The sequence below is a fragment of the Amborella trichopoda genome, chromosome 4, assembly GCF_054954075.1.
Source record: "Amborella trichopoda isolate Santa Cruz 75 chromosome 4, AtrichopodaSantaCruz75HAP2 v2.0, whole genome shotgun sequence".
In the NCBI taxonomy this organism is placed as follows: domain Eukaryota; kingdom Viridiplantae; phylum Streptophyta; class Magnoliopsida; order Amborellales; family Amborellaceae; genus Amborella; species Amborella trichopoda.
Window position 1 is genome coordinate 44,151,765 of NC_142339.1, and position 26,343 is coordinate 44,178,107.

The following is a 26,343-nucleotide window of genomic DNA, read 5'->3' on the forward strand; positions in this document are numbered from 1 at the left end:
GACATCATGGACATAGAACAGCTAAGCATATTTCTGCAACTTTGCTAGCGATATAGGTTGTGGGCACAATGCATCTCACAATAAAACAAAGGAATATGCCTCACTGAAAACTCTCTACCTTCTTAAGGCCATATCCATATCAAGACATTGAAACATGAGCAACACCAAAACATAATGTGCTATCAATGTAACTACCCCAACCTAATACCATATAGAAACAAGCAAATGTGTCAGACCTAAGGATCCAATATTCATTGCCGTCAAAAAAAAATAAAACGTCAAAAGTAATACAAAAATGGCTACTCTTTCATTGTCAAAAGAACTAGCAAACACCATACACGCATCAGATTGCCACGAAAATACAGTTACTAGTTCATAAAAACTTATCAAATTTACTACTGGTTCCAAATTTACACAAAAACGACTTCAAAAAATCAGTAATACTATTCGATATGTACAATGCTCCACTAATTGTGGCCCCTACGTATTTGCTTAAGATTCTGCACCCTGCTTCATAATATCCCCTTGCCTTTCTCAAGGGGACCATCTACATTGCTCCGGCCACCATCTGGATCGTTGCTCTCAACTCTATGATCTAGGCGTCTTCGATGACGCCACAGTCGTCCAACCTCCTCTATTAACGCTGGTGTAGGAATGGGCTGTGTCAGGATCTGATCCTCCGTTCGGGAGCTACTCTCTCCAATGTCCCCAAGTACATCATCATTTGCATTGTCATCCTAGGGCTCCTCTAATGGGATTGGACAATACTTTGATAGGTAGCCGAATGCCTTAATGGCCAAATCCCAGTCCTTGGTCTGATACCATCTCTCAAGAGCTCTGTGCCACTACTTTATAAAACCAAATGTTAATTGGTAAAAATAATACAACAATGAATACTAAAGCAATTCAGCATTAATAATGGGATGTGGTGTGGGTGGCCTACCACATTGGCTTCACCCAGGTAACCTCGAGGATTGTATTTTGGAGTCCTTGATTAGTCTTGCCCAACCCTGCTAAACGCATGTATAAGAGTCTTGCCTAACCCTACTAATCTCACCAGAAGATAATAGAGCTCCTCTATATTGGGAGGCTGCACTTCAAAAAGTGTAACATTAAAAAAACAAGTTCATTTTACTTTTATACATAAAATGAGGCCAGAAAATCATGTTATTCTAAATCCAAGCTAATTTGCCTAACAATTGTAATATACATTAGAAACAAATCCAATATCATCCGTTCAAAAAGTAGCTAAAAGCTTACAAATAAAACTAATTATGGTAATGAAAATCTAGAAACTATTTATTGAAGTCAAAATTTCTAAATTTAGGGAAAGAAAATAATATCATATGCATACCAACAAAGAGTGCACTTTTTTTAGGAACCAACAAAGAGAGTACTATATGCAAGAGAGAGAGAGAGAGAGAGAGAGAGAGAGAGGAACAAAGTAGTACTAATGATAGTAATAACAACATCAACTCAGAATCACAAACGTTCCACATCACTGCATTTTAGAGAAACTGAAGCTTGGAATACGATGATTTGGGGGTGTTTGCATTGCCAAAAGCCTGAAAATTCCATTAGGTATTTCAAAAAAATTGTATTATCCAATGCCATGCCAAATTCAATAACTCTATCATTCATAATTTCAGCCTGCCATGATTTAGGGAACCCAAATATTAGAAAGTCTGTTCATTGTTGGGGATTCAAAAGAGGGTTTAGGAATGCTCATATTTCTATGTATAATTCACTCATTTCATTTTACTCAAAAGTCAATGATATTGAATATACTTGTAAGGTCTTTGAAGGACTGGTTTCTAAGGCTTTGGTCTCTTAGAATTCAATATCAATGCTTTCATAGAGAATGAATGAGCTTCAAAAGCTTTTGGCTTTTTGAAGGAGATGGAATCTAATGGTTTCAAGCCTAATTCGGTTACTGTGGTGACTCTAATTTCAGCTTGATCAAAATCAAAATTGTTAGAGCATGGCCAGTTTATACATGGATTTGTGATTCGAATAGAATTGGGTTTGGATTTTATTGTGATTAATAGTTTGATAGACATATACACAAAATGCTCTGATATAAGATCAGCAACGTTGCTTCTTGAAATGATGGATGAGAGGGATTTGATCACATGGGACACCATGATTGCAGGGTATTCAAATAATGGCTTTTCAAGAGATGTCGTGATTCTTTTTCGAGACTTGCTGAATTCTAATAAGAGATGTAACCTAGCTACTCTAATAGTTGTTCTTTCCTATTGTGAATGTTTAGAGTCACTTGCATTTGGGAGATTAATGCACTATTGGGAAATCAAATCGGGTTTTTCACAAAATGTAGCTGCCCAAAATGCCACTGTCTTCATGTACATAAACTGTGGAGATTTAGAATCTGGGCTGTCAGTGTTCGAGGACATTTTTGTGCGAGAAGTGGTTTCATGGAACATGGTCATAGTTGGATGTGCACAAATTGGATTTTGCAAAGAAACCTTGGAAACCTTTGACCAAATGCTTCTTGTACCTGTAAATCTTGACCCTATTACCATTGTGAGTGTTTATACTACTTGTGGTGAGCTCAAACTTCTAAACCGAGGCATATGGGTTCATGTATATGTACTCAAAGCTCGACTGAAAATCAATCTCCATCTAATCAATGCATTACTATCTACTATCTATGTACTGCAAATGCAAGGATATCAAAAGTGCAGAGCTTATATTTGGTAGTTTCCCTAATCAAAGAAATCTATGCTCGTCGAATTCAATGATATCTGGTTATGCACAGAACAAACAACCCCATAAAGCCAAAGAACTATTTTATCAAATGGATTTCGAGCCAAATGAGCTGACACCGATTCTTTCCTTGCTCATGGGACATTTTCCCAATTTCTAATAATATTTGCAATAAAAAAAATAGGACAAAGTCATAGAAAAAACTCACTAATTTTGTTGAGGCTTGCATGCATGTTTTGTTGCTACCTAGAGACCATGTGTGTGAGACAAGAGAAGCTTGCTCCAAACTCAAGTTAGGAGATATGGTAAAAAGAGAAAAAAAAAAAAGACAATAGAAGCATGGTATTGTGACTATCCTATGATCACTGTAGGGCTCTTATAAAATCGAGAGGCACGTCCCTGTACTCGACTCACTAAGAAGCATAAACGAGAATCAATCGTTGTTAGAATACTTTGACGATACGATCGTGATGACAACCCAACTTGCCGGTAATTGAGAACCCAACCCCAAGCGTCATCAAATCATAAAACTCATTGTAAATGTAACAAAAAAAAAAAAAAAAACTTGCGTTAGAATGGTACTTCTAAATTTTCTAAGAAAAAACAAAAAACAAGCAATCGATCGGCAAAAGAAAAACAAAAAACCACTCTAAAAGTTTGCTCTACAATCACTTCAAAACAATGCATAGGCATCACCTTTTCAGTACAAGGGTTGTGGACAATCCAATTTAATTAAACATAGATAAGGATCTTTTGGTTAAACAAAATCAATTTAAGATCCAATGAATTGAAATAAATAATTACCAACTCAATCTCATAACTAGACCCACATCAATCTCAAAAGAAAAAAACTTAATCAACAGTAAGGGATTGTAGGTGGTGGATGTTGAAGAGTATCTCTGAGTGTGTAATGCTAACAAGACCGTTCTACAAAAAAAGTGGCAAGTGATTATGTGATTGATCTCCACAACATGCAATTTGAAAAAAAAAACAAGAAGTACTAGTATGGTTAGGACTTCACAGCACAAAGTAAATTTGGTTGAGAATACAATTCAGAAACATTACCATACAATAATGAACATTCAATGAAACAGAATATACAATAATGAGCATTCAATGAAACAGAATATGCATAGCTTGACATGATTAGTACTTTGTTTTGTTTCCAAGTTCAGAAACATTTTATGCTCTGCGAGTAATTGATCTACAAAAGAAAAACAAAAAACCACTACAAAATTTTGCTCTATAATTACTTTAGGATTATATCAAAAATGAAAAAAAAAGCAATAACAAAAGAGAAAGGAACTAAATCCACCCATTTGACATCAGTAAAAAATCCACAAATCAAACCAAAAGTAACAAAATAATACCATAAAAAAATCAATTTATATCAACAAGAAGGAAGAATAAAAGAAAGGGCTTTATTCACAAATTCCATTTTTGGATATAATCACAAACTTTGGCTTTGTTTTAGACATGAAAGAACAATATTGGTGTTTATTTGTGATAAAGATAGTATTTAAACTGTGATAAACTAAAATCACCTAAATTTTTTTAAACCAAACCCAAAATTTTATATCCCATACATAGTTTTGTCTTCCATTTTCATTTTCATTTTCTATGACTGTAATTTCTTCTCCTATTTTTGGTGATTTATTCTGAAAAAAAAGTAGGATTATTGGAATATATTATTTTGGGATCTACCAAAAAATTTGGGTTGGTTTTTGGGAAAAAAAAAAAAAAGGGTTTTATTCTTGATTTAGAGTTGGAGTTTATTCAGAAATTGTGGGTTGGATTCAAGTAAAAAAAACACTCAAATGAGGATAAGATTTGAGGAGCACTCACCTAAATTGATGCCGAAGAACTTTTTGTGGCGGAGTTCCAACTTTTGTTACAGCCAGGAAGGTCGAGATGGCCTTGGTGCCATCTTTGGCAGCCAAGAAGATCGAGAGGTGGGGCATCTTTGGCAACAGAAGAGAAGAGGGGTGTCTGTGGCAGAGAAAGAGCGAGAGGAAGAGAGGGGTATGGGTTCGTCTGTAGCATAGAAGAGAGCGAGAGGGGTACGAGTTGAAATAAATTTGGGTTTGAAGCTTTTGGGCCAATATTTTTCGCATGCAGGTAAGGGGGTTTGTTCGATTACAACCTTACATTTGAAATGGACGGTGGATAATAGGAAGCGGAATATATATATATATATATATATATGGGTGCGGTTTCTATAAGGTTGCAAACAATCCAATTAAGGCGCACCTCCAAATTTTATCATAACATGTAATTTTTGCTATAAAACATATTTAGTATTATCTTAAAATCTATTTTCATATCTAATTAGAAAATTTTAAACTCCAAAAATGGTTAAAATCAAGGAGATCTAGAAATATATGAAAATCTTGAAAATGGACGGTCTAGATAATGTGTTGCAAGATGCACTATTTCTGAGACTCCAAAATTTATTTATTTATTTATAATCATACATCTCGATGTTGAGATCAACATTAAAACAACATTTTCGATATATTTTTGAGGTGCATATGTAATTCTACATTTTAAGGTTGCAACCTTATATAAACTTTCTACATATATATATATATATATATATATATATATATATATATATATATATATATATATATATATATATATATATATATGAGTTAACAACCCCTCAAAATACAAATGTTCAAGTTACAAGGGGTTGTGATGAGTTTATTTATCAAAACAATCATTATTTTTTATTAATAAAATATTTAAATAGGTAACTTTACCATTAAACAATGACAAATTTGAAATTTTCACAAAAGTACCATGCCGTTTTGGAAGTTAGTGTCATGAAACTTTATTTATAGAGTGATCTTGTCTTTTAATTAAAATTTCAATTTTACCCTTTATAGAGATGACAAAAATAACATTTGTCTTGTAGTAATATTTACAAATTTGCCCCACAAAAGTAACTTCTTAAAAAAAATAAACAAAAAAATTAATAAATCCACCATTCACAACTCTCTCTATCTTGAACATTTGTAATTTGAAGGGTTGTGAAGTTTAGAATGTCCATATATATATATATATATATATATATATATATATAAGAAAAAGATAGGATTAACCCATTAGCTCATATAAACATATGAGCCCAACGGTCCAGATTAAATCTTGGCCAATCTGACAATCACATATGTTATGTAGTATTTTAATTTTAATTTTTTTTCTACAAATCTAAAGCACTTGAAAGTTTAGGAGTGCGTTCATAAAAAATATTCGAATCTTTGAAAAATATCAAAAAAATAGTTTACATGAAATAAATTGACCAAAATACTCCTAAAATATTTCAAAGGTATTTTGAGCATTTAGTTTTTTATGAATATTTGTTTTATATTTTTATTAGGTGCGCCTTGATGAGAAGAACATATACCTAAAATTTCAAATGATTTAGATATGTATAAAAAAAATTAAAATTTAAATACAAAATGAGGTCACGACCGTCAGATCGGCTCAGATTGAATCTGGGCCGTTAGGCTCATATGTTCACATGAGCTACTAGGCTAATCCCAGCTTTTTCTATATATATATATATATATATATATATATATATAAACTCTTCCCAATGCCTATAGGTAAAAATAAATAGTGATTTTGCATACTCTCATCACCATCCAAACTTTATCGCACGATCACAGTTGTCTGGTAGTGTTTCAATTTTTATTTTTTTTTCTGCAAATCCAAATTATTTGAAATTTAGAGTGTGTGTACATCTTAGTGAGGCGTATCTAATATAAATTGACCAAAATACCCCCAAAATTTACGAGGGTATTTTGGTCAAGTTATAGTTTTTCGAATTATTTTTTCATATTTTTATTAGGTACACTTCACACTAAAATGTATACACGCTCCAAATTTCATATCATTATGATTGGTAAATAAAAAATAAAAAATTAAAACACTACCAGACAACTGTGATTGTACGATGAAGTTTGGATGATGAAAATTTCATATCATTATGATTGGTATAAAAAAATTGTAAATTGAAACACTACCGAGCAACTGTGACTGTGCGATGAAGTTTGGACGGTGATGAGGGTAAACAAAATCACTGTCCCAATACTGATTCTCTGACAAACTATCTCATTATGTAAAAAAAGTAGTTCAATTAATTTATAAAAATGAGGGGGGGCTTTGCCTGATAGTTTTTTCAAAATTAAATGAAGAGCGGTGGCCTACCCCCATATTTTTTTCAGATCTTAGAAAGGAAATCCTACTTCTATTGGCCCGAACCACTTTGAAATGCGCATGAGTAATCGAATGGCATACGCTTTAAACGAGATGCACTTCGACTTTTAGAGAGCGTGAGGCTTGCGCTCGCTCCTTCGTGTCTTCAATGTGGGATAAATAGGTCCCGCTTCTTAACCTCACCGTAAACCGTATAACAAACCATTGGGGCAAATAAATAGTGGCATGACAAAACTTTGGGGTAAATAGATTGTGGGGTGAATAGAGTGGGATTTAAGACAAATAATAATAGTTTATAGGGCTTCTTTAATCGATACGCCCACTTTAAAATGGGATTGTATACAATCAGACCACTTATCTTTGATACATACAATGTGGTCACAATTATTTACAACCATCTGATATGAAGTTTGATAGCTTGGATGTGTCACAAAGTTTGAAAAAAAAAAATTTTAAGTTCGAGCTTGTTCAATGAAATAATTGCAGCTACGCAATTTCACATCCAATGGTCAAGATTAATGTCTCACCTTATACCAAAGTTAAATGGTCTCATTCTATACTTTTCCCTTTAAAATTTGTTTTCAAGTTTCTCTATCCATTTTCCTCATTACAAGTATACATTTATTTATTTATGTATAAATTTTATTAAAGCATAATTGCAAATTCATGTTTTGAATTCTATATTTATTTGGCAATATATATTTTTTGCTTGCTAAATCTCATATAGTGGAGAGGATTTTTTATTTTTTTATTTTTGGTAATTGTAATCATATGGTATGGCAAGATTTTGGAAATGATTTAACTGATATGAATTTGAGATTGTTTCAACAAACAAAACTTCATCAAAAAAGAAAGACTTTAGACTAGCGAAAGCATGTGTGGTGAGAAAACAGAAATGGAAGACCATAACTTTTTCCCCGACTGCCAGTTTGATTTAATAAAAACACAATAGCTCATTGTGAGGGTCATAGCTTTTCTTCTCTCTATTAACTCAAAAGGTCTAAAACTATTGTAGGATCCCTTTTTTTGTTTCACTATAAAAATTTGAGTTATGGAGATCTATGTTATTGGAATGAGTTGCATTTTAAATCTTATTTTGACCATAAAATTGGTGTAATGGAAATCTTGAAAATGAACGGTCCAGATAATGTGTTGCAAGATACACTATTTTACTGACTCGAAATCTTTTTCCTTTTCATATTTATAGATCTTGATATCAAGATGATCAATTAGAGTGTTTTCCAGCATCCAAACAATCTTTTATAACGTATTTTTGAGGTGCATCTTTAATTCTACATTTTAAAGTTGTAACCCTATATAAACTTTTTCCTTTAAGAACGAAATTATAATAATTTTTTGAAATTTTTTAAATGCCAGATCGTACCGATCCGTCCTGTTCTCCTATTGGAATCAGCAATCCACCAAATGGACATAATTTTTTGGTGGCCAATAAGGATCACTAATCCGTTCTTTTAAACCTTGTAGAGTATGTTTAAAAGACTTTTATACCAATTATCGAATTCGTAAACCGATACTCATCCAACTCCTTCTCTATGTGGAAAAGCCTCAAGAATCCGGCAGCCTAAATATTTTCCCAAATTTGTCACCCTATGAATCTGGCTTAGTGCTTGAGTAGCCCTACAAAACTAGAAGCCCTACAAAAACTCGAGGATCAATTTTAAAATGGAACGATCAATAGAAGCCACAAAAAAAACTGGATCGCGGCCATTGATCCCCTAGAACACTAGAAACCATAGGTGATGGCAACCTGAGGGGTTTGCATTCCAGGTTCGTTGGATGTTGGCTGGAACTGCATTTTCTGGTAATGGCGATCTTGAATTCCATTGCCCTCTTTAAGGTTTAAACCAACCAGAAAATCAATCAAAGTGAAATCGCTATTGCAATTGTTAAAAGCATTTTAGGAAACTGACTTCGTGGAACGAAGTGAGTGCAGAGAAAATCACCATTTTCATGGCTGCCAAAGCAAAGCTAAAAACTGAGCTATTCAAAGCATTTTCTGTTGGCGACTGATCCCAGCCTTCTTTGAGCTAGCCAGCCTTTTTCTAGCCAAATTCTCTCTCTCTCTCTCTCTCTCTCTCTCTCTCCTCTCTGGAATTGGGGTACCAGAAAAGGTGTCCGACGAATAAGCCATGGAAGAGAGGAGGCAGAACTGGTGTTCAAAAGCTCACTCTAGTCCCTGCTTCTCTCTTCTTTGAGAAGAAGAGTGGGAACTTGGTGATGAGCGAGGTACACTTTTCCCCTAGTAGGCTCAATTTGTCGGGGCAATGAATTTATGGCAAAAAAAAAGAAAAAAGGGAAAATTTCCCATAGATCTTTAATTTTTTTTGTCGGTAGACCGTCGTTCTATTTTATTTTTAAGCAACATAAGCAAATCTTTAAAGATTTTACCGTACTACTCATCTTTTATTTCTCTCTTTTATTGACTTTTTTTACTACAAAAATTAGCTCTAAAAATTTTTTATGCTATTTTAACTCACAAACGTTTTTAATAGGTAGAAAGAGAAAACGATAGCTAAAAAGTTTTTGAGGTTGAAATAATATAAAAAGATTTGTTGAGAAATAATTTTTATAATAAAAAATCAATAAAAGAGAGAGATAAGAGATGAGAATGTATGATGAAATCTTTAAAAGTTTTCTAATATTGCTTGTAAATAAAACGGAAGGAAGATCTACCATGAAATAATATGAAAAATTAGAGATCTATACAAAATTTTTCCAAAAAAAAGAAAAACCAACTGCGGTATCCTCCATGGGCTTAAAACAATTGTCACTTTTCAGTATGGGCTTAAAACAATTATCACTTTTCAGTTTGAATGGCTTTGACATTTTTTATAAGAAAACAAATCATGCTTTAACATTTTCGACTAGAAAACAAATCATCATCATCAAAGTCTTCCTGTTTTTCAAACTAATTGAAGTCGACTACCACGAATCTTGATCCGCCATTCCACTCTATTAAAAGTTAAGCTCTATTAAAAGTCATGATCTCAATGAAACCATAAATACCTATATTTTTTCTCACTACTATCAACATTGTCCTTTTGAGTCTATCCCTTGCTCTTTTTCAGCTTTACACTTGAACTAACTCACACTTCCTAACAAAAACACTATACTGGATTTACGCTACTCAAGGCCAGCCCACCTAAATCGACTCTCTCAATCTTATCGTCTATTGGTACCATACTTAAATTTTTCTAAGTACATTCATTTCAAATTCTATCCCTTCTTGTCTTGCCACTCATCCATCTACACATCCTCATATCCGCTAAAATAGATAATCTGATAAATTGAATATTCATCCCATTTTTAGAATGGGAAGGAGGTTTGCATATAACTGGGAGTTTACGTAGACCATGTAAGGGTTTTCTCTTTTACTGGTGATATTTGGGTAGTCAATCATGAAATTAGCCAAGAAAACCTAGCCCCACCAAATTCATTGAAATACATACAAATCAAGGGTGTTTACTCTTTACTGCAACGGAAGCCATCCCAAACTCTAGAATAAAAATGTGTAAGAAGCCAGCATTAGCCACATATGCTCGTAGGCAAAAAATTGATGTTTAATTTTTTGGAGAGTTATTCTACATTTATCAATATACGTTAAAAACAGGCCTGCCACCTTCGTGACATTGCCCAAAAAAACACCTTTTGTATATACAATTGCTTTTTTTTTGCTTTCTTTCATCGTTTCTCTAATGCCCTTTCCTCCTCCGTTCACCTCTATGCTCGACACGGATGAAGGATGCTCCAAAACATCTCTACCCAAAGGAAGAGGCGTAAAATCTGTTATTTGAATCTCATGACCAGTGCAGTATTGGAACAAAATGTGGCCAACATGGGGCAAAATATGAGTTTCGGGAAGGTGGACGCTCGAGTCTTCCTTCAAGTATCCTCATCAAATACCTACTACTAATATTTGATGAAGTAGCAACCCTCCTAGCAGGCCTGTTAGAGAGACCTCAGAAATACGCCCACCTGCAATATAAGCTGAAAGCCACACGCATGTGAAAGAGAACCGTCAATTTTTTTTCAGCATATCCTGAAATCCCATAAAGAGGTGCAAGAAAAACATCATTTTGGAAAAAGTATATCATCATCTAATTGACTGTGGACAAACATAATCCCTTAGGGTTATCACCATCCAATAGTACGATAAACAGTGATGATGAGAGAGTGGGACCGTCGTTGGTGTCACATCCTGTCCTTATGGTCCCCCTCTCCATCCCCACGCCATTATCAAACAGCCAATGACCCCAACAGGGTATGTTGACCAACAGTACGGATTATATTACACTTTTCCTTGTTCTGAAACATCTTTGAATGAAGGAAAATGAACCAATATACATGTGCACACACACACACAAGGCTGGGCTAGTAACTCACAACTAGATGGTGAAGGTGAAATTGAGGCAACTGAGCTTGGAGGCTTTGAGGCTTCTTCATCATGCCCGATTTTGGGGGCCATAGGTGAGGGAGATATCTTGCGGTGTAACATTGGAGCAGGACCAAGTCGTTGGTCTTCTGAAGGCACAGCAGCCTGTGGCGAACCATCCAAAGGAACAGAGGGCAATGGTACAAATGAAGCTCTCGAATGAACACATGAAGCAGCTGGTGAAGGCGTTGGTGGATCTGAATAAGCTGGGGGTGTTGGGCCAAAAGATGGTTCAACCACAGGCAAAGGGGAATCTGGATAATATGGGGCAAGGGTAGGAACCACATCTTGTGGATATGGTGCATAATCCTCATAAGGAGGAGGGGTAACGAGAGATGAGGAAGGACCCGAGCTTTGGTGAGTGTTGTCTGGAGAGGGAGGAAGAGGATAAGAGGGAGAAAACGCTCGATGACAAGGGGGCAAAGAAGATGGAGAGGGGAATGGGGAAAGAGCAGAGGGAGAGGGAGAGGGAGAGGGAGAGGACTGAGGTGCATTGAGTGTATGCTTTAAAAATGATGAGAGCTCAATTTGCTTTACTTTGCCAAACACGGTGTTATCAAGGCCAAGGTTCTTGCCGGAAGAGCCAGTGATCATCTCTGCCAACTGCTTTAGCCTTGGCAGTCGTAAATGGCCCTCAAATTTCGACAAGACAGTCGTTTGCACCACAACTGGAGGAGCCAGTGTCGACCCATTTAAGTTGGTCACCTGAACGTAAACATTCTGTACACACATGCAGAGAGAGAGAGAGAGATTTAAATTGGTAAGCAAATTTCATTCAAATAGAAGGAAAAATGTACAACTAAAGAAATGAAAGGAATACAGAGAAAAATGAGAGGGAGAGATTTATATTGGTAAGCAAATTCCATTCAAATGAAAGAAAAAAATACAAAAAGTACAACTAAATCAATTAAAGGAGAGAGAAACTTCGGAGACAATAAGAACCAAGATCAGAATTCCAAGAAAAGCTTCGAAACTTTGTTACCTCGTAAGGCATGAGATGCAACCCATACTTCAACTGGCCGTTAAGCTGGTCAAAGTTCTGTTGTATCTGAGAAACGGAGTTATTCAAGGTGAAGTTGAAGAGGATTTGAGCTCTGGACCAGAGGGAGGCAGTCTGGGGAGGGCCCACAGTGATTCCTCCTGGAAATTTCAAGACTGCAAAGGATGATGGCTTCCCAAATACTGATTGAGTCAACGAAAGGTTCAACTGCTGCAGGACCAATTGTATCATCGATTCCCGAAGCAAACTTAGGTCAACAGCCGAGATGGATAAGTTACTTGAGTCAGGAATTACTCCAAAAACCACTTTAGTCCCATTTGATTTCCCTAGAGGCTCCATTGATATGATAGATACCTGTTCACAAGGGGAATTTACATGTTTGGTCAGAGAAATTTTTAAGGAAAAGGATTTTGAAATGTGCTTAGAAATAATGGAAAATTCTTCAATGTCACCTTTGTGTTTGGAACTCCTATTTCATCCATGATGTCATACTCAAGTCTTTGGGTGTGAGAAGATAACAAAGACATTGGCTTCTCGAGTCTGAAGCTGGCTTGCACTATAGCTGAGAGAGAAAGTTGCAGAGTTAATATATATCAAAAAAAAAACCACGGTTATGATATGGTATGCAGCTGGAAGTTTACGAACATATAATCACGTGTTATTTCACCAACATACAGTAAGACCTAGGCAAGGAACAAGAGACAGTAAGTGATTATTGAAGTACATGATTAAGAGCTACGAACCCATTGCACAAGAAGAGAATAACCCTGTTGAAGTTAAACTAAGAATGCACATCTGGTTTCAAATTTTGTGTTTTAAAGGAAACCCATTATAAGAAACATCTAAATCTCCATAGCTTTAGTGAAGGTCTAACTCCAAAGAGAATTAGACACAGATAAACTGGCAAATACTACTGAAATTTGGTCACATACATCTCCACTTGCATTCATGAGCATGACATGAATCTCCTATTACAAATAAGATATTCACAGCACAACAGCATCGCATTTAGAAATTTAAAAACTTACACGACAGAAAGATCAACCGCTCCCCCTGGATTCTGGATTGACAAGTTGGGCTTGAAAGGCTAAGATGTTGACAACTGCAAAACTGATGCAAATAAAAAAATTGATTATTTTTATTTTTTTTTTATTTTGTGGTTAGGGTTTTTTCTTACTGTATTTTATCGTTAGGAGTTTTTTTAATTATGGGATACTCGATGGTGCGCATTAGAATCCTTTATTTTGGGAGTTGAATAAAGAATTTGGGTCTTGTGAAAAGATCTTTAGGATGGACTCCCTTGAAGACCCAGAGAGAGGGTATGATCTGTCAACCCTTTTTATTTTTTATTTTTATTATTCTGGTTATTATTTTCTTCCTGCATCAGTTGGTATCAACGCAAGTAAGATCTATCAATCACAATGTTGCAAAATTCACTCTTACAATCGAGGATATATTGCCGCAAATAATGGAGTTTGTGGGTCAACAAATTAAGGAGAGCACGAACACAGCCATGGAGGGTATTTGAGGAGACATAAGCGAAATTAAACTGCAAAATTAAATAGAGGTTGCAACAGTTGGAGAAGACTATTATTCGAGTAGAGGGTGCTCGCAACCATGAAGATTTCGACAACAGATATCGTCGTAGAGATGAATCGAAGCCCACGAGTAATTAGGGGTGCCAATCCTGAATATGATGATTATATTGTAATGCAAGAACCACGATCTAAAGAGAGTCCACATGATCTTGGTATTCAAGTCAATCTTCCTGAGTTTTATGAGGAACTTGAAAAAGAAATCACGATTGAGCTAGAGATCTCAGTGTTCTACTACAAATTGTGTTGGATTAATTGGTTTATTGAAGACAAAGTACCGAGAAGAATGGTGGGACTAAATCACCAATTATACGGTTGGCCTTTGAAGGATATAAGTTCCAGGTTGAGCTTCTCCCAACCCTGGGAGACTGATACAAATAAAAAACATAGTCACACATTCATCTCATGCCATTTACAAGTTGCATAGTGAAAGAAATAGGTGGCATGAAGAGGATAAAAATTAGTGATATGTAAGTAAGAAGTAGATGGGGAAGAGTGTGGAGAAACAGGATATGTAAGTAAGAAGTAGAGATGGGGAAGAGTGTGGAGAAACAGGCGAGGACATAAGACCAATTCATTGCAGTGAACATAAAATAACCTACATAATGACATCGTATTCATGAAAAACTAATAAAAAACTTTTCTAGCATCAAATGTGGTAACAAGACAGCAATAATAAACAGCATGTCAAACAACATGACCATTGATTAAATAACAATAATAATCATAATAATAATAATAATAATAATAATAATAATAACAACAATAAAAAGAAGAAGAAGAAAAAGGGAAAACAGAATAGAAACGAATTACAAACAGTTGAGCTGTACTGATTCATTAATTCAGAGTGGGATTTGGGCAAATAAAACTTCAGAAATTTTATAAAATAGAAATATCACTTAGGTAAGTTTCCACCAATATATTCACCCAAAAAACAGTTTTCCACAATATATAAACCCAACGAATAGAAATAAAATTTCCATAAACCAAAATGAGGAAAGAGGGGGGAGGGGTGGAGGGAAAATAGAATAGAAATGAATTACAAACTTATAAGCAGCTGTACCGATTAACTAATTCAGAGTGGGATTTGCACAAATAAAACTTCAGAAAGTTTATTAAATAGAGATATCACTTAAGTTTCCACCAATATATTCAACCAAAAACCAATTTTCCACAATATACAGACCCAATGAATAGAAATAAAATTTCCACAAACCCAAGAAATGAGGAAAGAGGGGTGGGGGGGAGGGGGGGAGATCTTTGCAACAGCATAGTGGAAGAACTTGTCCACACATGAACTTACCGCAAGTTCAGAGATCAAGTGCAAGCCATCATATGCAATTTAAAAACAAACCAAGTTCATTCCTTAAGAATGTTCATAGAGAAAAACCCAATTAAAAATTTTGCAGAATCAACTATTTTAAAACAGTGTACCCAGCATTTAAAAACATAAAATAATCCATAGGACGAAAATTAAAGCATCAAATGAACTAAAGACTTGACTTTATAAATATCATGGTCAAACAGACAGATAATAGAACTACATAAATCGAAAGAGGAACACAAACGGATAATATAACTACATAAATCGAAAGAGGAATTTAGGCTTTATAAGAATATAAGATGAACCAATTGCTTAAATGAGATTTATCAATATGCAAAATCAATTAGAGGAAGAACTGGAATAAATTGGGATCAAGATGATTTAACACAAAATCAAGGCATGCGAGCATGCGTTTTCAATCTTAAGAAAGAAAGATTAGAGAAGACACAAGATGAAGAGGAAAAACAGAGTAATAAGCAAATAACAAACAGAAAAAGGTATGCCAAAATCTTTGTCTCTAGTCTGTAAGTAAACTTTCTCACTTTGAGATCCTAATGCCATCATAGTCACACATACATCTCATGCCTTGTACAAGTCGCATAGTGAGAGAGAGATGGCATGGAGAGGAAAAATGTGAGAGATATGTATGTAAGAAGTAGATGAGGAAGAGTGTAGAGAAACAAGTGGGGAAGGAAGACCAATTCATTGCAGTGAACATAAAATAAACTACATAACGGCATCGTATTCATGACAGACTAACCCAAAATTTTCTAGCATCAAATGTGGTAACAAGACAGAAATAATAAACAGCATGTCAAACAACATGTCCATCAATTAAATAACTATAATAATAACAACAACAACAACAACAACAACAACAACAACAACAACAACAACAACAACAATAACAACAACAACAATAATAATAATAACAACAATAAAAAGAAGAAGAAGAAAAAAAAAAAGGGAAAATAGAGAGAAATGAATTACAAACTTATAAAAAGTTGAGCTCTACAGATTCCTTAATTCAGAGTGGGATTTACACAAATAAAACTTCAGAAATTTTATAAAATAGAGATATCACTTAAGTAAGTTTCCACCAACATATTTACCCAAGAAACAATTTTCCACAATATATAAACCCAATGAATAGAAATAAAATTTCCTCAAACCAAAACAAGGAAATAGGGGGTGGGGGGGAATCTTTGCATCAGTATATTGGAAGAACTTGTCAACACATGAACTTACCTCAAGTTCAGAGATCAAGTGTAAGCCATCATATGCAGTTTAGAAACAAATCAAGAACATTCCTAAGAATGTTCATAAAGCAAAACCCAATTAAAATTTTTGCAGAATCATCGATTTTAAAAACAGCAGTAAAAACAGTGTACCCAAGTTTTAAAACATAAAAGAATCCATAGGAGGAAAATTAAAGCATCAAATGATGGTCAAACAGATAGATAATACAACTACATAAATCTAAAGAGGAATTTAGGCTTTATAAGAATATAAGATGAACCAATTGCTTAAATGAGATTTTTTTTTTTTTTTTGAGAAATGTTAACTTGCTTAAATGAGATTTATCAATATTTAAAATCAATTAGAGGAAGAACTGGAATAAACTGATACAAGGAAAGAACAAAAGAACAAAAAAAAACTAAAAAAAAATATTTGCATCAGCTAAATAGAAGACCTTGTCAACATATGAACTTACCTTAAGTTCAGCGATCAAGTGTAAGCCATCATATGCAATTAAATAAATAAATAAAACAAAAATCAAAAAATAAAAAAAAAGTATAAAACCAAAATCTATCTTTATCAAAACAAAACCCACTACAGAAAGTAGAAAGCCCACAGAAAGGTCAAACTGGCCAAAGCAAACTAAAAATGCATCCATAAGCTACAAAAGGTGGAGAGAGATAGAGAATCTCAAAATTAGTAGAGATAAAGTCTCCAAATAAAGTTTGCTTGGAAATAATGAATTACAAAATAATAGGAAAAAAATTGACTTCTATGAACTAAACATTAGCCTCTCAACGATTATTGGGTGAGTGAATTGCACATGCAAGAAATTACATCTATACCTGTCTACTTGTCTATAAATGGGAAAGCATACCATCCAAATGGAAGCACTACCTCCTATGGTGGCAATTTCCACTCACAATATTCACTCAAAATCAAAGGTAAACCAGGCACACACACAAATAAATAAAAGATGTCCAACGACCCTTAAGCAGAAAATGATGAGGTCATCTCTCATTCAATCTACATTTATAAAGTATTTACATTTGAACAATCAGCGAAATGCACCAGTTTTGCAAAGCTTTTCAGATTTTATTTCTAAAATGAATTTCAACAACCATACACCCTGCATGGATTGACTTCACAATAACTTCAGCAGATCTACATCATATTCAAGGTTTAAAAAATCGATGACCCAATCCGGAATCCGGATCGGGAATCGCCATGGACGCTCCGGATTAGGCCAAAAAACAAGATTCAAGTGGTTTCAAGTAGTAGAATCGCCAATTTCTTTCACAAAACCGCTGATTCCAACAATTCTTCACGGATTCCGACCAATTCTTCATCGAGTCAAGCGAAAAAAAAGGATGAATAGTTTTTTCTTGAATTATTTTTTAAAAAAATTTGAAACAAAAACAACCGATTCCACCGATTCATTCGATCCGATCTACCAATTCCCCTGATCCAACACAGGTATGGGTGTGCCCGATTGGAGTCACCGATCCGTTTTTTTAAACCTTGATATATAACATTAAATTGGCAAACCTTGAAAAAAAAGATAACTCCTTGATTAATAGACATCTTTCATAACCCATCTCTATTCATCACATCTGAGCATCACATCTGAGCCTCATCCCAACTATCTGGGGTTGGCTATGCGAATTGTGTTTCGCCATTCCGCTTTGTCAAGGGCCATACCCTCAGTCAAACCATACGTCACAATATCTCTTTCACTACTTCTATGCATGCCCTTTTGAGCCTTCCCCTTGCCCATTTGGAGCGTTTTACTTAAACCAAATTGTCCCTCCTCACCGGTGTTGTTCTTGATCAACACTGCACATGGCTAGCCCACCTAAGTCTACTTTCTTTCATCTTGTCACCTATTGAAACCAACCCTAAGTTTTCTTGGATGTACTCATTCAAAATTTTATCCTTTCTTGTCTTGCCAATCATCCATCTCAACATCCTCATCTTAGTTACATTCACTCTATGATATGTCTTTTCTTGACCACTCCAAATTATGTTCTGTAAAGCAATGATTACAACTATCCTATAGAACTGCCCCTTCAGTTTCAATAGGTATGCAGTGATCACATAAAACTCCAGAAGCACATCTCCACTTCGCCCACTCAACTATAATTACATGTGTGACATCTTCCTCAATCTCTCTATTCTAATGGATTATCGACCCCAGATATCAAATATAATCTCTTTTAGGTACTTATTGGTCATCAATCTTAACCACTACCTCGTTTCTATTCTTATTATTACTAAACTAGCATTCCATATATTTTGCCTTAGTCTGGCAAATTTTAAAACCTTTGAATTCCATAGCATCCCTCTATGGTTCTTACTTTGCATTAACATCTCCTCTTGTATCATCGATCAAAACTATGTCATCCACGAATAATATATATCACGGTATGTCATCTTGTAAATGCCTAATTAACTCGTCCATAACCAAAACAAAGAGATATGGACTCAACGTTGCCCCCTAATATAGGCCTGATGCCATTGAAAACTTACTTGTCTCGCCACTATTTGTCCTCATATTAGTTAGCGCTCTCTTGTACATAACTACATATCTTCACCATATTAATATATCCTCTAGAGACACCTTTCTTTTCCAACAAGTGAACATTCTCAAAAAAAAAAAAAAAGACTCATTTCTTTTCCAATAACCGCCAAATCAACTCTATAGATACCTTATCGTATGTTTTTTCTAAATCAATAAAGACCAGGTGGATATCTTTTTTCTTCTCTCTAAACTTCTCAATCAATTGCCTAAATAGGAAAATAGCCTCAATTGTTAACATCCTTGGGATAAAACCAATTTGATTTTTTTATACACTCGTTTCCTGTCTTAATCATTGCTCAATCACTCTCTTCTGATCCTAAGAATGCATCTACAACCTCCGACCTCATATATGTCAAAGTTTCATCCTAGCATTGTGCTTTCATATTGCTCGTCATTTAACAATTTCTTAAAATAAATTATCCACCTTTCGTCGACCTCATCATCCATCACCAAGACCCTCTAAACCCCACTCTTAAATGCATTTAACATGGTCTAAATCCCTACACTTTCTCTCTCTCATTTTTCCTAGTTTGAAAACATCTTTTTCACCTCCTTTTGTCCCCAATTTGTTGTAAAAATTATCATATGCCTTAGGCTTAGCTGTACTTACTATTTTCTTAGCATCGCTTTTAGCAATTTTATATTATTCAATATATTCTAAGTTTTAATCATGTTTATTCCATCACCAAGCTTTATGACATGATTGTTTTTCGCAAATAGCCTTTTGAAACTCATCACTCCACTACCAAGTTTCCTTATCTGGATGTCTTTTCCCTCTGGATTCTCTTAAAACATATTTTTCCACTTTTATAATACAATGAGCTACCTCACTCCACATAAAACTCACTTCACCATTAGAATTCCATTTTCCTTCTTTTATCAGTTTATTCCTAAATAAGTTTATTTTTTTCCCTTTTTAAATTCCACCACCTAATTCTTGGACAACTATTAACTTCACTCATCTTCCATCTCTTTATGCAAACATCCATAACAATAAGTTTATGCTGCATGGTCAATTTTCGCCTGGGATAACCTTACGGTCTTTACATGATGGTCTATCTACCTTCTTAATTAGAAAGAAGCCCATCTGGCTTTTAAATGATCCACTTTTATAAGTTCTTAAATGTCCATCACTTCATCTTGCTCTTTAAAGTAGCTATTTGATATTGCTAGATCATACGCCATAGCGAAATTAAAAATAGCATCAGCCATCTCATTTCTTTCCCCAAATACATATCCTCCATGTACCCTTTATATATTGTACTATCTTTTCCTACATGACCATTTAAATCCCCTCCCAAAAAGTCCTCCCTCCATTTGTTATTTCTTAGACTAACCCATCCATGTCTGCCTAGAGTTGTCTTTTAATTCTATCATCTAGCCCTACATGTGGCGCATAAGGACTAATTACATTAATTATCGCCTACCCTAATACAGGTTTAATTAATACAAATCTATCACCTGCTCTCTTAACATCTACTACTTTATCCTTTAAATCTTTGGCTTACTATTATACCTACACCATTTCTATTGTTATCCTTTCCTATATACCAGAGTTAATATCCATCAATTTTCTTAGCTTTTCCCCTTTCCACTAAGTTTCATGTAGGCAAGCTACGTTAACTCTCCTTCATCTCCACTGACTCCATACTCTTATCTATTAGAGTTCCTATATTTCATGCGCCTTAACGAATCTCATTCTCTTAGACTAGCTTCTTTACCCGTGCTTATCCAAAATGGCACACGAATCCTTGCCCACTTATCATTGCCACCGGGCAACATTGCGGCGGGTCGCTTCCAAGGGATGCCCTAGCTAACCTTTGCTTACTTCTCACTGCACTCAGGTCGGGTGCCAATAAAACGCATTGCTTATAGGGAAACGACAACAATTTCTTCCCAACCTCGTTATTCAAGAGAAGTAATTCAAATGAATTGATTTTATGAAAATTGTTTGGCATACAAATTTTCCTATATCTCTTTCTATGTGACTATGGATCAAGAGATCTTCTTCAGGTAGATCAAAAAGCAATATTTCCTCAACATTTAAATAAAAGAGTAGGAAGACTCAATAATCCCCAGCCTCTACAAGCACCTAGATGCCTCAATATGGTAGGAATTACAAACACAATCTATATGTAGTAGGTCAAAGACAAACACTAGTAATTATTACATATGGATGAGGAGGATAAGGTCATCCTTAATTTTACAGTTGAACTCAAGATGTCACATGGGTTTGGTAGAGTATCACAGTGTGTCGCGCAAAATTAGGCTCTGTATTATTAACTTTGTTAAGGTCTTCCCAAGAGTGTGTTAGAAACATCAACTAAGAGCAAAAGTAAAGAGGGCAAAACTAACATTGAGCAGCTAACCTTTCCACTGGAGTCTTTGATAAGTAGTGTTTCAATACGCGGACCGCCCAGCGCCTAGGCAGTCCAAAAGGCCTACATCGCCCAAGCCCAGGTGGCCAAACTAGGCGACGGTCCCTGGGCGTCCGCCCAACGCCTGCACCCTGCACAAGGGTGGAAATGACTTTTTTTAAAGTTCTATTGGGTTTTTTTGGAAGAAAAAAAAAATTTAATGGTGGGTTTTAGGTTCATTTGACCTAAACCCACAATAACCCATTTTAGAGAGAGAGAAACCTTAAAAAAAACTAGATTTTGTGCTTTTCATTGAATCGAAGTGTTTCTCAAAAAAAATGGAAATGGATACAAACATCACCCAAGTAGATTACATTTAGTTTTGAAGATTTTTTAATCCCATTAGAGAGTGTTTTTTAATATTTTAGCACCAAAAAACATCTCAAAGGTGAAAGTTTGGAGTTCGAGCAATCAAAGTATGTGCAAAACTTTATTTTTTAGATTGCTTGTTTTATTTTGAGCTGTCTTCTTCAGAATCTAGTCGAAGTGGGTATCCGGGTTGTAAATATGGATATAACCTGAATCCGAATGACAAAAATTGCATAAGATGCAATTATTGTAAAACAGATATAAAAGGGGGCATAAACCGATTTAAGAAACATCTTGCCGGTATTAAGGAAGATGTTGCCTCTTGTAAAAATGTTCATGAAGCTATCAAAAAGGAGAGTAAGCAATACATGAGTTCTTTAAAACAAAAACAAGAACAAAATTCTTGTCATTTGAATAGGTCTATTTCTGGTTCTGCTAGAAGTGATCCGGGTTGAAAGTATGGTCATAACCCGCAACCAAACAATAAAAATTGTATCAGGTGTAATTTTTGTGAAAAAGATACCAATGGGGGTATTAACCAATTCAAGAAACACATTGTCGGTATTAAAGGGCATGTTGCTTCTTGTAAAAAAGTTCCTAAAGTATTCGGGATGAGATTAGACACTTTTTGAATTTAGTAGAACCAGAAAAGGATGAAAATGAGCCTTGTTCTATGGAAATATCTTCTCCAAGTTCTTCTAGAAGTGGTGATCGAGTTGGAAGTATGGTTATAACCCAAATCAGAATAACAAAAATCGTATTAAATGAAATTATTGTGGAAAGGATACTAATGGGGGTATTTACCAATTCAAAAAACAACTTACGATATTAAGGGGGATGTTGCACCATATAAAAATGTTTATGATGCTACCAAGGAGGAGATCATACAATATTTGCGTTCAGGGAAGCACAAAAAGATAGAAAAGGGTAGAGCAACCAAGACTCCTAAGGCCCCATCTGCACATAGTAAGAGGGAGATAGAAGAAGAGAAGGAAGAGGCAGATTATGAAGAAACATAAGAGGACGAGCGTTATGTTGCAAAGGGAGATGACTCTGATGATGATGGCCTCAAATCTATTGCATATGATGAGACTTACCCTAGTCCTTCAGATGATGATGATGATGACTGAAGAATGAAGAGTTGAAGACGCTTGACTCTTGGTGTCGAGTGTTGACCATTGTGTCCTAATCTCCTAGACTGTATATTTTTTTAATTTCTGTATATTTTCTTTTTTTTCTAGTTTCTACTATCTAACTTTTATGTGTATCAGAATATCAATGTATGCTTGTATGGTTTTAGCATTGTAGGAAAATATGGATTATGGTCTTATGGACTATCAAAATTCTCTTCTCGACTTATCCTCATTCATGGAAATATCAAATATGGATTATGGATAGAATATCCAAATTCTAATATTTGTGGTTAGAATATCGAAATTCTCCTCATTTATGGTTAGAATATCAAAATTCTAACTTTTTCTTTCTACGGGGCCGCCCAAGTTCTGAGCACCCGCCAAGGCACTGGGCGGCCTAGACCCCCACAGCTGCCTAGGCCTAGCGCTTTTTGAAACACTGTTGATAAGTGGGATCGCACCCAATGGCCAAGACAATAATGTCAAAAGGGAAGGCAATGAAATAAAAGATAGAAAATGGTTCTCTTGGTAGCAAGTAAAGTGGTGCAAATGGTGTTGTGTATGTGCATCATCTCCATTTTCTCAAATGAAAAGTATGGAAAAGAGCGTTGTACATGCAGCACTACACAACCACATATAGTTTTATATCTTTAAGCATTAATGATCCTATTCTTGTTATTGGATAACTACAATAGAAACAGTGCTGCAAATGAGGAATCCCACATAAAGTGTGTCTGGCAACAAAGAATAGATAGTACATACATTTAGATAATACATACATTTCAGAAAGAAAATAAAAAATTAAAATTCCTAAAAGCAAGATATAAGGAAATCGCCCATCATGCATGCCAAGGATATAGATGCAATAAGAATAAACAGAACAGAAAATGCTGGAGATATTGTGTCAATTGTGATAATCACATAGAAATATAGAGAAAACAAACTCCAACGACCAAAATTCCCCAAAAAAAAAAATCTAATGGTCAACTGTTGCAACTCAAATTATCATGTGACAAGCGCAATCTGATGCATAATGGAATATATGAATCTATGAAGTTCAGAGATGAAGTATACAAAGGTGTAGGAGCACTAGATGCACATTTCTAGTATCATAACAAACAAGGTAAATAAAATTGGTGAGGTCCTTTCCCCATCAGCATAGTTCAAAAAAATAAAAAGTAAAGTCAACACCAAAAATGGCGCATGCACAAGAATGATACATTTTGAAAGGCTACATTCCTCATAGAGTGAAGAAAGGCCACCAAAGGTCACTAAGACTCAAAGATGTGTCCCTTGATTAAACAACATTAATAAGAAACGTTAGCACTTCTTTTAAGCATTACAAGATGCAGATCTAGCTATACTTCTGCCACATGCGACAATTTATAAATAATCTCTTAAAGAGACAAGTCCATTCAATGGAAACAAAAATGCTTCCATATTGTACTAAGAAAAAATGCATACAATACACTTATTTGTTCAATATAGATTATTGCATGTCAAATGATTGTCATAATACATTCTTGAAACTTCCAACCCGTACTTAGAGTATTTGAATGGATTCACACCTAACCTTGCCAACAACCACAAACATTCTAAATCAGTAAATGGGCAGCTCATGAGGGCGCGATGATTCAAAATATAAAATCCCCAAGTCAAGCATGAAGATGCCGGTGACAAACATATAAATAGTGGCATTGCCAAATACCATTAAGCAAATTTCAGAAACCAAAGCAGGCTAGAGCATCTTGGATAAGCTATATTTGAACATGCACCAGGTAAACTACCCCTTTTGCAAATAGAATCCAGCCAGTGCAGAAAAGTACAAATAGGTTTCATATTCCCTACTGGAATTACCTCTTTGGATGACCCATTAGACACTATCGGAGAGGAGCAAACAATACCCAATAGTGAACTATTCAATCATAGGTAGAAGCAATGAAATTAACACTCAGAATTCAAAACACCACTACATTTCTCACTACCCACTCATAAACTACAGCTAACTAATTTCCAAATGAACAAAAACCCAACGGTGCACATTTGTTAGCTTTGAGCAATTTATAGTTGTGCATATGATGCCTGTGCCTCCATGAAAATCTGTACTGTAAAATCAATCTCTGCAACGACTAGAATTTGCCAGAAAAAATGCAAAGGCGATATAAAATCAAAACATGAAGATCCACCAACTGACAAAGTTCAATGATATTCCCTCTTAACTGATTATCGACCACTATGTTACAATATCACATTCAAATCTTCCAAAAGGTTAAACACCCCATCAATTTTTCTCCAGATCTAGATGCTAATTGACAGTGAAACTCAATTATAACTCAGCACATGCAACATTTGCCGAATTTTCCTGTACTCAAATCAAAATGCTGTACAACCCAAACTAGAAATGCACAAAACCAGCAAAACCCCAGATTACAAAGCACAGAATAATACAAAGACAACAGATATAAAATTACCAATCAAAGTTTCAAAGCGAAAAAAACAGAAATCACCTTTGAATTCATCAGCATGTCCATCACTGGAACCAGACTTGAGAGAAGAAAAAGGTGGCAGCCAAAAGAGGGCAGAGAGAAAGATGCAGGCCCCGAGAACCAGAGCGAGGATGCATCTAAGGCTGAAGAACCGAAGTATAGAAGAAGAGCATTGTTCACAAAACTGATTCCTCTCCTCTGAAGCCTCGATCGAAACCGGTAGGGGTTCTTCTTCCTTCCCCATATGACACGCTCCCTTCTCTCTATCTCTAACCAGAGGAATACCTTCCCTCTCTCACATGAAGCAGAGTTGATACCAACTGGTTGGTGAACCCTAGAGAGCGAAGGGCATAGAGGAAGAAGCTTTCTCTCTCCTCCATTGTTTAGTGGGTGTGGTTTCGGGATCCACAAAGAAGAGAGAGAAAGAATACGCTACTGGTGGAGGTACTCCAGCCCAAGGAGCACGTACATATATTAACGAAAATGAGCATCCTGACACCCCCTGCTTTTCCTTAAATGACTGGAATGTCCATTTCTAAGTGGTTTTTCCATGTCCATTTCTAAGTGGTTCCAACCTGTCTTATTTGTTGGAGGACACGGTTTTTTATGAGTTATTGGACTTGTATGTAGGAATGCGGCCCCCTTTAATAATATACTTTTGAAATAGATTTTGACCTTGATTTTTTAGGAATATTTAAACTTTGAAAAAAAATTAAAGATATTTTTGTGAAGTAAATTTTATACCTATTTTACTTTTTTTTTTTTTTTGATAGGCAACATTGCCCGTTTGTTTGACTGTTGTTGAACACTATTTACGTCCATCTTTGGATGGATAGTCTATGCTCTGGCACA

At 35.2% G+C, this 26,343-nt stretch overlaps 1 protein-coding gene, 1 long non-coding RNA gene and 3 other non-coding genes across 8 annotated transcripts; all 5 read right to left on the minus strand.

Annotated features, from left to right (window-relative positions):
• Positions 1 to 365: 365 nt before the first annotated feature.
• On the minus strand, positions 366 to 1,090 carry LOC148782488 (uncharacterized). Its single transcript, XR_016054545.1, has 2 exons — positions 944 to 1,090; positions 366 to 845 (listed from the first exon to the last, which is right to left on the minus strand). It is a non-coding gene; the product is annotated as an uncharacterized LOC148782488 (long non-coding RNA).
• Positions 1,091 to 10,500: 9,410 nt separating this feature from the next.
• On the minus strand, positions 10,501 to 25,903 carry LOC18435814 (uncharacterized). 4 transcript variants are annotated; one of them, XM_020668204.2, is made up of 6 exons: positions 25,513 to 25,903; positions 13,436 to 13,517; positions 12,860 to 12,969; positions 12,390 to 12,761; positions 11,359 to 12,127; positions 10,501 to 10,962 (listed from the first exon to the last, which is right to left on the minus strand). In XM_020668204.2, the coding sequence occupies exons 1-6, from the start codon at positions 25,534 to 25,536 to the stop codon at positions 10,871 to 10,873; spliced, it is 1,449 nt and encodes a 482-aa protein (XP_020523863.1). In that variant the 5' UTR covers positions 25,537 to 25,903; the 3' UTR covers positions 10,501 to 10,870. The 4 variants fall into 4 exon arrangements, with proteins under 4 accessions (XP_020523863.1, XP_088721438.1, XP_088721437.1 ...); XM_088865312.1 differs by lacking the exon at positions 25,513 to 25,903 and adding an exon at positions 21,516 to 21,655; XM_088865311.1 differs by lacking the exon at positions 25,513 to 25,903 and adding an exon at positions 14,281 to 14,482.
• On the minus strand, positions 15,264 to 15,332 carry LOC148782489 (small nucleolar RNA snoR101). The gene has a single exon (XR_016055146.1). It is a non-coding gene; the product is annotated as a small nucleolar RNA snoR101 (small nucleolar RNA).
• LOC148782490 (small nucleolar RNA snoR101) lies at positions 16,533 to 16,601 on the minus strand. The gene has a single exon (XR_016055197.1). It is a non-coding gene; the product is annotated as a small nucleolar RNA snoR101 (small nucleolar RNA).
• LOC148782491 (small nucleolar RNA snoR101) lies at positions 16,999 to 17,067 on the minus strand. The gene has a single exon (XR_016055145.1). It is a non-coding gene; the product is annotated as a small nucleolar RNA snoR101 (small nucleolar RNA).
• Positions 25,904 to 26,343: the final 440 nt, after the last annotated feature.

Coding starts and splice junctions, on each gene's coding strand:
- LOC18435814 (XM_011625687.2), bottom strand. CDS start 25,735: ATGGGGAAGGAAGAAGAACCCCTACCGGTTTCGATCGAGGCTTCAGAG. Junction 12,970..25,512: donor ACATGCTGATGAATTCAAAG/GTGATTTCTGTT, acceptor TTTCTCTCTCAG/CTATAGTGCAAGCCAGCTTC. Junction 12,128..12,389: donor TGCATCTCATGCCTTACGAG/GTAACAAAGTTT, acceptor ATGTGTGTACAG/AATGTTTACGTTCAGGTGAC.